Source organism: Salmo salar, chromosome 15, assembly GCF_965601325.2.
Source record: "Salmo salar chromosome 15, fSalSal1, whole genome shotgun sequence".
NCBI classification, from domain to species: domain Eukaryota; kingdom Metazoa; phylum Chordata; class Actinopteri; order Salmoniformes; family Salmonidae; genus Salmo; species Salmo salar.
The window spans coordinates 105,263,839-105,275,337 of NC_138305.1; the positions used below are offsets into that span (position 1 = coordinate 105,263,839).

Genomic DNA, 11,499 nt, shown 5'->3' on the forward strand with positions numbered 1-11,499 from the left:
TGGTTAGTTCACCATCACTCTGAAAAAGTGAAACAAACTCTGACCGTTGAATTTGGGCCTTAACGCCACCATTTTCACACTCCCAACTGGAACACGTTAAAAGACGGGGAAGTATTCGAGGGAAACCAGAGGCACTTCAAATGTAGCTTATTAAAACTTAGAGAATCAGGAAGTCACTTGACGGAGCAAATCCATTTACATAACCCTTATATTCATATTATATTGAGTTCATTCCATTTGGTGGGATTGGAATTATTTTAACCCGGTTTGGTGTATAACGAGTCTGAAATGCAGCGGGCAGCTAAATCGTTCGAGGCACAGAGCGGGATGGAAGCTTAACTTAGAAGTCTTTATTACGAGACTTAGGCAATATGATATGGCAAAAAAAAATAATTGCTACGATTTAGCTTGCTGTGCCCGGAGAGCTATGTTATTAAGATGAAAATCTTGTGGGATAGTAATGACATTTTACAGGAAATTCATTAACATGTAGCTTCTTTTCTCCAAACAGATTGAATGGACATATACAGTCGCTAGTGAGTCTACACACCCTTCCAGTCTTCACATTTTTTCTGCCCTGAAATACCATTTAAAAAAAAAAAGGGATTCAATTGGGATTTTTTTTCCCCCTACAGAGCTACACAACCTACTCCACATTTTCAAAGTGAAAGAAATTTGCGAAAATCTTCCAAATAATAACAAAACAAAAAATGTGTTGATTGCTTATGTCTTCTGACTCCAGAGTTAATACTTCGTGGAATCTCCTTTGAGAGTCGTTACAGCTGTGAATAAGATTCTACCAACCTTTAACAACTGTCAGGGCAACATACAGGTAACTGCCAAAATAATGCAAACACTTGATTAAATGAGGGATAAAAGGTATATTGAAAGCAAGTGCTTCCACGCATGTGTAGTTCCTAAGTCTTATCCAGAGTGAATTTAAAAAGCAATTAGGGTTAAGTGCCTTGCTCAAGGGCACATCTGATTTGTAACCTAGTCGGATCTGGGATTCGAACCATCGACCTTTCGGTTACTGGCCCTATGCTCTTAAAATCGCTAGGCTACCTGCTGCACTAATTAAGCATTAGCATCCAGCTTAGGATCATGTATAAAAATGCTGGGTAGGCCATTCATTTGGCTACCATGGCTATGCCCCCATCCACAGGGCACGAGTGGTCACTGAATGGTTTGATGAGCATTAAAACAAATAATGTCATATGCCATGGCCGTCACAGTCACCCGATCTAAACCCAAGTGAACCCTTTCTGGAGTGGTGCCTGAGACAGTGTTTTTCACCACCATCAACAAAATGCCAAATTATGGAATTTCTTGTGGAGAATAGTGTCACATACCTCGACTAGAGTTCCAGACACTTGTAGAATCTATACCAAGGGACAAAGAAGCAGGTTCTCTTTTTTTTGTACTTTTACCTCTTTTTCATGATATTCAAATTGGTAGTTACAGTCTTGTCCCGGGTCTGTAGTGACACCTCAAGCACTGCGATGCAGTGCCTTAGACCACTGTGCCACTCAGGAGGCCCATTGAAGCTGTTCTGGCTCATGGTTGCCCAACACCCTAGTAAGACACTATGTTGGCGTTTCCTTTATTTTGGCAGTTAACTGTATATCCATCGTTTTTGTCAAAATTGCTCAAGATTAGTCAATTTGGTTGGCAGATTTAAGTCAGGGCTGAGACTGGACCATTCAGGAACACTCAATACTTATTGGAAAGCCATTTGTGTGATTTTTGCATTAAAATTTGTAATTTACCCTCTCAAAAAGGAAAACTATCCCAGGGATAGGTTTTTAGAAGACTACGGCGGGTTTTCCGCTAACATTTAACCTGGGCTTTGCCCCTATCATATATTTATTTTGATCCTGACATACTTCCCAGGCCCTGCCATTGACAAGCATACCCATAACATGATGCTGCCACAACCACACTTAAAATACGAGGATTTCACTCTGTGTTGTGTTGTATTGGATTTGACCCAAGCTTGTAGTTTTTTTAATTTAGGCCAAAAAGTTCATGTCTTTGCCGTGTTGTCTTGCAGTATTACTTAACGGCCTTGTTGCAAACAGAATGGATGATTTGGAGTGTATTTTTTAAACACAGGATATATGTTGTGCTAGTTCTACGTAACTATTTTTCATCAGCTTTTCTTATTATTTCCCGACATGAGGTATTCTTATGTATAATATATTAGTGTTTGAAACACCAAGTCCAACAACCTAGTCCAAACTTAATTTGATCAATTCCAAAACGTATATTATTCATTAGATCTACTTCATATTTTCGATCAGTTACTTTCAGTGATCATGTCTTATGTTAAAAAGATGTAGGTCTTCTATTATTTGCCATTTTGACCCACTAGCAGACATTGCTGAGCACAGTGCTCATTCCACTAGTAGTCAATGGAGGTAGAACTACAAGCATTGAATGATGATGTATGTGCTTCTAGCATTGAAGGTTGTGCCCATGACTTTGTTGATGGTGGGAATGGGTAGTCTCATCTTTGAACGTCAATTTGCCCGACGGTTTTGAAATCCATTCATCATGATCCATTACACCTCATAACGCAACAAACTGCTTAATACATGCTTTTCTTTCTTCAAACATGCTGATAACGTTGAGAAAAATTTGTAATTCGCTCTGGATAAGAGCGTCTGCTAAATGACTAAAATGTAAATGTAAATGTAAAAAGTATCATAAAGTCAACAAAAAAATTGAATTACCCACAATCCTCTAAAAACAGCCACATGGCAAGTAGTTGCAAAAACTTTCAATTTAGAGTAAATATGAAAAATGTGTAAATTAAACAGTATATTAAATTGAATTTACATTTTAGAATGTCATGGTTTAACACAAAAACTAAGGTATTAAGATAAAGTTAAACCATAAACCTGCATTTTTATGTGAAAATCATAGAATTTTTGGGGTCCTATTTGCTAAGTCGCTGAATATATTTTTTTTACAATGCAGATTTCCTCCTTTCACTTTGTCATACAGGTCAGTAATGTAGAGTGCATGCAATGTTGATCCTCTGTATTTTTATGTAATGTGGAAGCAGCATCATGTTATAGGTATGCTTGTCACCAGCAGAGATTGGGGAGTTTGTCAGGATCAAAAGAAATATGAAAAGGAGCCAAGCCCAGGTAAAATGTTAGCGGAAAACCCACCGTAGTCCTCTGAAAACCTAACCCCGGGACAGAGTTTTATTTTTCAGCAAGACAATTACACATATTTCAATGCAAAATACACACTAGAATGGCTTCCCAAGAGGAGTTCAGTGTTCCTGAGTGGTCCAGACACAGTCATGACTAAAATGTGCTTGAAAATCTGAGACAAAGTTTAAATATTGCTGTCCATCAATGATACGCAATCAAATTTTCTGAGCTTGAGCAATTTTTACAAAAACAATGGATATATGTTGTTCATTCGGGAAAATATTCTATAATTTTCTTTCACTTTGAAAATGAGGAGTAGTGTAGATCTACGGAAAAATCTAATGTAATCCCTTTTATTTTTTTTGGGGGGGGGGGTGACCATTTTCAGTTCACCTTACGCGGTGACCATTTTGAGTTCCCTGTATGTGGTGACCATTTTGAGTTTACCTCAAGCCCATTCAATTTTCTGACACCTAAAAGGTGAGTAGTGTACGACTTTCACGTTGGCCTGTTTTCAGGAAGATTGACTCAGTCGTAAGTAACCTTTTGGAATGATGATCACCTCATTTGTTTTCTAATTATATATGTATGCATTCTGTCTGGTTCCAAGGAGCTCTCTCCACATCATTCTTCTATATGCCAGCACCTGTTAAACATGCATAATCCCCTTGGAAAGACTAACTAGCAGGTCTATAGGTCATCCAACCTGAGAAAAAAACAATCAGTCCAAAAGCCGGGAAGATAAGACACGAACTTCAATGTCCCCAAGGGGGAAAATCGTCCTGTACACAAAAGACACTGTATATTATACACTCAACATAATACTAACACTGCACATTACCCAACATACACATTGTTCCCTTCTCATAATAAAATCGTTAAAGAGATGGGTGGGGCTAATGCTTTAGAGGGTGTGAACAAAGCTGAATGGGTGTAGACAAAGAACAGCTCTCCAGTAGATGTACCAAAATATTCAAGGGACATTTTCTCAAAAGTGGAGTAACAAGTTGATCAACTTTCAAAGCAGAATTGCTTTCCCATTGTTCCTCAACTGCAGTGTATGATACCATTTTGTAGCTCCAAGTCTCTACTTTATCCAATGTAAAAAACACAATTTCAAATGTTGTTGCATACAACCGAAACGAGGTCAGTCACACACACACAACACATTTCCCTTACATTCGGGCAGTGTACGTGTAACTGATGTGAAATGGCTAGTTAGTTAGCGGTGGTGCGCGCTAATAGCGTTTCAATCAGTGACGTCACTCGCTCTGAGACTTGAAGTAGGGTTTCCCCTTGCGTTGCAAGGGCCGCGACTTTTGTGGCGCGATGGGTAACGATGAATGAATCTACAAATAGAATAATACAATAATGTTTGTTGATGCATTTCAGTTAAACTGCATAGACAGAGAGAGTGTTAATATTAGAAGTCTCAGCTCACTGCACCCCAGTAACCATGGCAGTCTCAGCTCACTGCACCCCAGTAACCATGGCAGTCTCAGCTCACTGCACCCCAGTAACCATGGCAGTCTCAGCTCACTGAACCCCAGTAACCATGGCAGTCTCAGCTCACTGCACCCCAGTAACCATGGCAGTCTCAGCTCACTGCACCCCAGTAACCATGGCAGTCTCAGCTCACTGCACCCCAGTAACCATGGCAGTCTCAGCTCACTGCACCCCAGTAACCATGGCAGTCTCAGTTCACTGCACTCCAGTAATTATGTGTCCTGTACAGGTGGGTCAGTAGAGAAATGGTTATATACTGTATACTGATCGAGAGAAATAGTTATATACTGTGTCTAGTGACAGACTTCACAGCCAGTTTTACACATTTTACTGCCTTAGATTCAGATCTGTATTAAATAATACATTTTAAATGTAAAAAAAAACATCAAATCAATGTAAAAAAAAAAAAAGAAGCTGTCTTGACAATGTTTATTCATTGTTAATTTGTTTCAAGTGAATCCTAAATGATTCCTGTGCTGTTTGGGACTACAGTAATAGGCTTAGTGGGAGAGATGGAAGTGCTGATTGTTGATGTGAGACAGCATAAAAAGGACTTTTACGTTGATATGTATACCAAACCAACCGCGGAAATCATTAATTCCTTTTAATTCCAGGGCAACACAGAAGTAGGGAAGTAAAATGTGAGACACTGGATGAGGATCAGTCAGTCAGCCAAAGAGATTTACTCTTAGACTTGTCATTCAAGCACAATTAAAACAGATAGGTCTCAACTCCTGTTAATTCCCAGTCTAAGCAGGTCAGCCATTCAGTCAGTAAACGCGACAGCAAAACCACTCACTCTTGGCCTTCTCGTTCTTGCGCGAGGGCCGCCAGCGGATGCAGGACTTGTGTTGGTCCAGGTAAAAGTAGCGCACCAGTCCTCTGGACCCGCCGCGGAGCTTCACCATCTGGGTCCCTGTCTGCATGGAGCTCATGCATTTCTCCACTGGAGAGAGAAACACAGAGAGATGGGGGGGTTAGAGTATGAGAGAGCTGTTACATGAGTCGTTGTTCCTGCATGTGTATGACGTGTGTAGAGCACTTTCGTGTGAGTGAGTGTGCGCGTTCATTTGAGTCTCTGAGATAATGAGGGATACCATGCACTTGCATTGGAGTAGGTATGTTGTCGAGCACCAATTAAATAATTCCAGTCTGGAGCTCAAGCAGATAAACATTTACTCACATAAACACGCACAGTCTCGCTCGCACGGTCTCACTCGCACGCACACAAACACACAGGAATATGGCTGTCATAGCCACCAGTTTTTTTGCTTGGTAGGAGTGAATGAGTAGACTTCTCCCCAAAATCCCCTTAACCAGAAACATAGTGCAGTTCACAGCATGTTAAAGGGGAAATTAACCAGAAACAGTGCAGTTCACAGCATGTTAAAGGGGAAATTAACCAGAAACAGTGCAGTTCACAGCAAGTTAAAGGGGAAATTAACCAGAAACAGTGCAGTTCACAGCATGTTAGAGGGGAAAACATGGACCAGTTGTTGTTAGCTAATGGAATCCATCGGTTTGTGTAGGATCCAGTGTTGAAGACAGGTGTCGAGGCCAGAGCGCTTGTTAAACACTGAACATACTTCAAGAGGAAAATGGGTAACACTGATGCAGACACTCATGTAAAGAGAGAGGTACCAAAATATCACTCCCAAATTCAGTGCATTATTTTGGTTTCAGTTTGACAGCTCCTTCACAGATAGCCCAGTTAATGGCATCCATATTAAGCTGGTTCTGTGCCACATTTCTAGGCCTACACAGCCCTTGGCTAAGGCGGAGGTTTCCAATTACAGATTCTCAACTGTCAGGTGTCAAATCACATCATATTGATCAATCAAATCCCATTGATCAAATCACAACATATTTTAATAATATATTACCATTGGTTACTAATCATAAACATCTTCATTGACATTTGCTTAGGAGTCGAGGGTAAAACAGAAATGGCCAGCTCTCCAACTTGATCTATATATGGGGTATAAGTAATAGACATCCCACTGATGAATTGCTCTAATTGGCCATTGATTTGGCTTCCCTGGGCTCTCATCGGGCAATAGTGAGAATGGGCACCCGGGGCCCAGGTTAATTCAGTCCCGAACCCCAAACAGCCCATTTCCTCTAGGGCATAACGCAGGACACAAGCCGGATCGCTACTTACTTCAAAGTGCTTTACCAATTACTGCTCCGTAGATGCTAATGATACAGGCTACAGTGTATGGCACTATACTGTTAACCTCACGTGCCAGCAATAAGCTGAACAAGACCCTACTATTCTGTGTATTTAACCCAGAAAATACAGTCATATGGCCAACTCTCTCTCTACTGCTGTAAGTGGTGCTAACTGAGATCAACAGATTAGACTGTGGGAAGTCTATAGAGATGAGAACATTGAGAAACACTTTATCAGGCATTACATCAGCTAAGACTCCAGGTGTTCTTCTGACTTGTGTCTTTGTGTTTTTATTGCCTAGTCTGTCTGCTGCCAGTGAAAACCGTTGTGTCCTCCCCTCCAGGGATCAATAAAGTTTCAATCATTTCATTCGCTGTACATGGATAGAAGAACATTTTAAATACTACCAACTTGTTCCAACTAGACCTGGATATATCAACAACAACAAGTCAACACGCCGGGCTATGCAAACAATACAACACCTTTATTATTGTGGATGTTCATATTATTCCAATGTCAGGCTATTTAAGAAAAATAGAAACAGACCACCCATTGACCTTCATTGGAATTCCCATTCTAGTCCTATTTCTATAGTGTATTCATGGTAGCCTAGTGGTTAGAGCGTTGGGCCAGTAAACGAAAGGTTGCTGGATCAAATCCCTGAGCTGACAAGGTGAAAATCTGTCGTTCTGCCCCTGAGCAAGGCAGTTAACCCACTGTTTCCCGGGTGCCGAAGACGTAGATGTTGATTAAGGCAGCCCCCCCGCACCTTTCTGATTCAGAGGAGTTGGGTTAAATGCGGAAGACACATTTCAGTTGAATGCATTCAGTTGGACAACTGACTAGGTATCCCCTTATGTGCAAGTGGTTGAGAGCTCTTTATTGGCAGGACCTCTGACTGACCTGTGGGTTACCATGGCGCCAACCCAGAAACAAAAATAACAGACGGCAAGAGGGAGGAGCCTCTCTCTCTCACACTCTGAGCTTGATCAATACCGTCACTCTGCTGCACACTACCCATAGGCTACCAGTGCTCACTCATCTACACACACAGTGTACACACACAAACACACACACACACACACATCACCAGCGGAGCATGAATAATAAAATAGGCCTGTATTCCCCCCTGTCCCAGTCTGAACTGTGACTGCCTCTTCAGCTCTGAATGTGTCCAGAACAGTTCCACATTTAATAAGGAAGGCCGTCTCCTTCCAACCTTTCTGGAAGTGCTTGAACAACATCTGCTGCAGGACTACCATCACAGTCCCATGGTGAAGACCAACAACTGCTGCAGGACTACCATCACAGCCCCCTGGTGAAGACCAACATCTGCTGCAGTGCTACCATCACAGCCCTCTGGAAGACCAACATCTGCTGCAGTGCTACCATCACAGCCCCCTGGTGAAGACCAACATCTGTTGCAGTACAACCATCACAGCCCCCTGGTGAAGACCAACATCTGCTGCAGTGCTACCATCACAGCCCTCTGGTGAAGACCAACATCTGCTGCAGGACTACCATCACAGCCCCCTGGTGAAGACCAACATCTGTTGCAGTGCTACCATCACAGCCCTCTGGTGAAGACCAACATCTGCTGCAGTGCTACCATCACAGCCCTCTGGAAGAACAACATCTGCTGCAGTGCTACCATCACAGCCCTCTGGAAGACCAACATCTGCTGCAGTGCTACCATCACAGCCCTCTGGTGAAGACCAACATCTGTTGCAGTGCTACCATCACAGCCCTCTGGTGAAGACCAACATCTGCTGCAGTGCTACCATCACAGCCCCCTGGTGAAGACCAACATCTGCTGCAGGACTACCATCACAGCCCTCTGGTGAAGACCAACATCTGTTGCAGTGCTACCATCACAGCCCCCTGGTGAAGACCAACATCTGCTGCAGTGCTACCATCACAGCCCCCTGGTGAAGACCAACATCTGCTGCAGTGCTACCATCACAGCCCCCTGGTGAAGACCAACATCTGCTGCAGTGCTACCATCACAGTCCTCTGGAAGACCAACATCTGCTGCAGGACTACCATCACAGCCCCCTGGTGAAGACCAACATCTGTTGCAGTGCTACCATCACAGCCCCCTGGTGAAGACCAACATCTGTTGCAGTGCTACCATCACAGCCCCATGGTGAAGACCAACATCTGCTGCAGTGCTACCATCACAGCCCTCTGGAAGACCAACATCTGTTGCAGTGCTACCATCACAGTCCCCTGGTGAAGACCAACATCTGCTGCAGGACTACCATCACAGCCCCCTGGTGAAGACCAACATCTGCTGCAGGACTACCATCACAGCCCTCTGGAAGACCAACATCTGCTGCAGGACTACCATCACAGCCCCCTGGTGAAGACCAACATCTGCTGCAGTGCTACCATTACAGCCCTCTGGAAGACCAACATCTGCTGCAGTGCTACCATCACAGCCCCCTGGTGAAGACCAACATCTGCTGCAGGATTACCATCACAGCCCTCTGGTGAAGACCAACATCTGCTGCAGTGCTACCATCACAGCCCTCTGGAAGAACAACACTGCATCACAGACTGCATCCATCCCTCAACACCCTGCCTTCATCTTAGCTCTTCATATCCCCTGATACAGGTAGCTACTCCAGGACAGTCAAAATCTATGCTACTGTGTGTGTGTGTGTGTGTGTGTGTGTGTGTGTGTGTGTGTGTGTGTGTTGTGTGTGTGTGTGTGTGTGTGTGTGTGTGTGGTGTTAGAAGTCGACAACCCCAGTGGTGCCCCATGATTCCCCTGCAGATGGACTAATTAAGTCAGCTGAGAAGAGTGGAGAGGGGGGAGAGAGGGTTAGAGAGAGGGGGAGAGAGGGGTGAGGGTTAGAGAGAGGGGATTAGAGAGAGGGGGTTAGATAAATTGGTAGAGAGGGGTAAAATAGCAGAGCAGAAAGCCCTCTCCGCCCACTGCCGTCATGATGCCCATGTTGGATTTTTAAGAGGCAGACTAATTTAAATCTGATCTAACGAAACTCTTTAAAGTGAGCCACATTCTGATTGCACTGTACAGAACAGCATACAAAAATAGGAGAGAGGAAGGGGAGACAAAGATGGGTGAGACGATGCCGTCAAGGAGTTATGATAGAAGGAAATACCGTCGGCATGGGCAGATGGAATGTGTCAATAAATTGGTTGTTGGGTCATCCACAGTCTACTGTAAAGTGCACAGAACACCACATCATTCTACATGGCTGGGGTCACTTCAGTTGAATTCCTTTGTTGACTTAGACATGGGATTTCTCCATAAGAATGTGATTCAATTGTATCCAGTGCAATTGGCTGGAATTGACCCCACCCTGATATTCTGCAATGGGAAAAAGAATACTGCATGTTTTTCCAAAGTGGCTATGACCCACCTCAAAACATTTGAAACATCAAGGCTATTCACAGCTCATGGAAGCCTGAACAATCAAAGGTCTTGTAATCAATTAGGCAATAGTCCAGAGGGACTTCTCTCCTCCAGAGGGACTTCTCTCCTCCAGAGGGACTTCTCTCCTCCAGAGGGACTTCTCCAGGACTCCTCCAGAGGGACTCCTCCAGAGGGACTTCTCCAGGACTCCTCCAGAGGGACTCCTCCAGAGGGACTCCTCCAGAGGGACTCCTCTCCTCCAGAGGGACTTCTCCAGGACTCCTCCAGAGGGACTCCTCCAGAGGGACTTCTCCAGGACTCCTCCAGAGGGACTCCTCCAGAGGGACTCCTCCAGAGGGACTCCTCCAGAGGGACTCCTCCAGAGGGACTCCTCCAGAGGGACTCCTCCAGAGGGACTCCTCCAGAGGGACTTCTCTTGCTCTTTCCCTCTTGGAGTTATGCAGCAGCTCTAAGAAGAAGCAGCTGGTGGATTTGCTGCTAGTGGAGCAATTATGGACAAACTCGTCTACCTGGGTTAGATACACATAAAGGAGGACGATAACATCAAGGAACCTGTAGGAAACGTTGCACAATGTAACTCCACTGCACAGAAGCACTGTAGGTAAGAACTGGGAGGTGTTTTAAAAAGAAGTTAAGGAAAATAAAACGTGTTCTAGCTGTGTGTAAAATGCAGGGTTTCTCCAGCCATCCCTCTTGGGAACACACAGGGGGCGCACATTTTGGTTTCAGCTTAATGATTCAGGTGGGTAGAATCAAAATGTGCCCCTCCCAACAACAAAACAATTGTCCCTCAGGAATGTATTGTAAAACACTGGTGACAAATGAAGGTTGAGGTGAGATGCTCCTGCTAAGAGATAACAGGCAGGTACAGTGTGGCAGAGAAATACTGCAGTAGTACTGTAGCAAAGACTTCCTCTAACAGGCGGAGTTAAACCTCAGGGGTCGCCCAGCGACTGGCCACTCCAAACTAACCCTTTATTGGGTAAGAGGTCGCCCAGCGACTGGCCACTCCAAACTAACCCTTTATTGGGTAAGAGGTCACCCAGCGACTGGCCACTCCAAACTAACCCTTTATTGGGTAAGAGGTCGCCCAGCAACTGGCCACTCCAAACTAACCCTTTATTGGGTAAGAGGTCGCCCAGCGACTGGCCACTCCAAACGAACCCTTTATTGGGTCCAGAGCTGTTGCTATGGAAACACACTCAGAGTTATACAGTACAAGGAGAAGAGGACAGCAGCATAGACTAGTG

The 11,499-nt window shown here is 44.0% G+C and overlaps 1 protein-coding gene across 1 annotated transcript in view; it reads right to left on the reverse strand.

Annotated features, from left to right (window-relative positions):
* The window catches only part of LOC106572832 (1-phosphatidylinositol 4,5-bisphosphate phosphodiesterase eta-2), a 59,857-nt gene extending 54,221 nt beyond the window's left edge, over nucleotides 1–5,636 (reverse strand). Inside the window, exon 1 of the mRNA XM_014147351.3 lies at nucleotides 5,473–5,636. Within this exon, the coding sequence (XP_014002826.2) occupies nucleotides 5,473–5,608 (136 nt within the window). The 5' untranslated portion in view covers nucleotides 5,609–5,636. The remainder of the gene's footprint in view (nucleotides 1–5,472) is intronic.
* Between the last annotated feature and the right edge of the window lie 5,863 nt (nucleotides 5,637–11,499).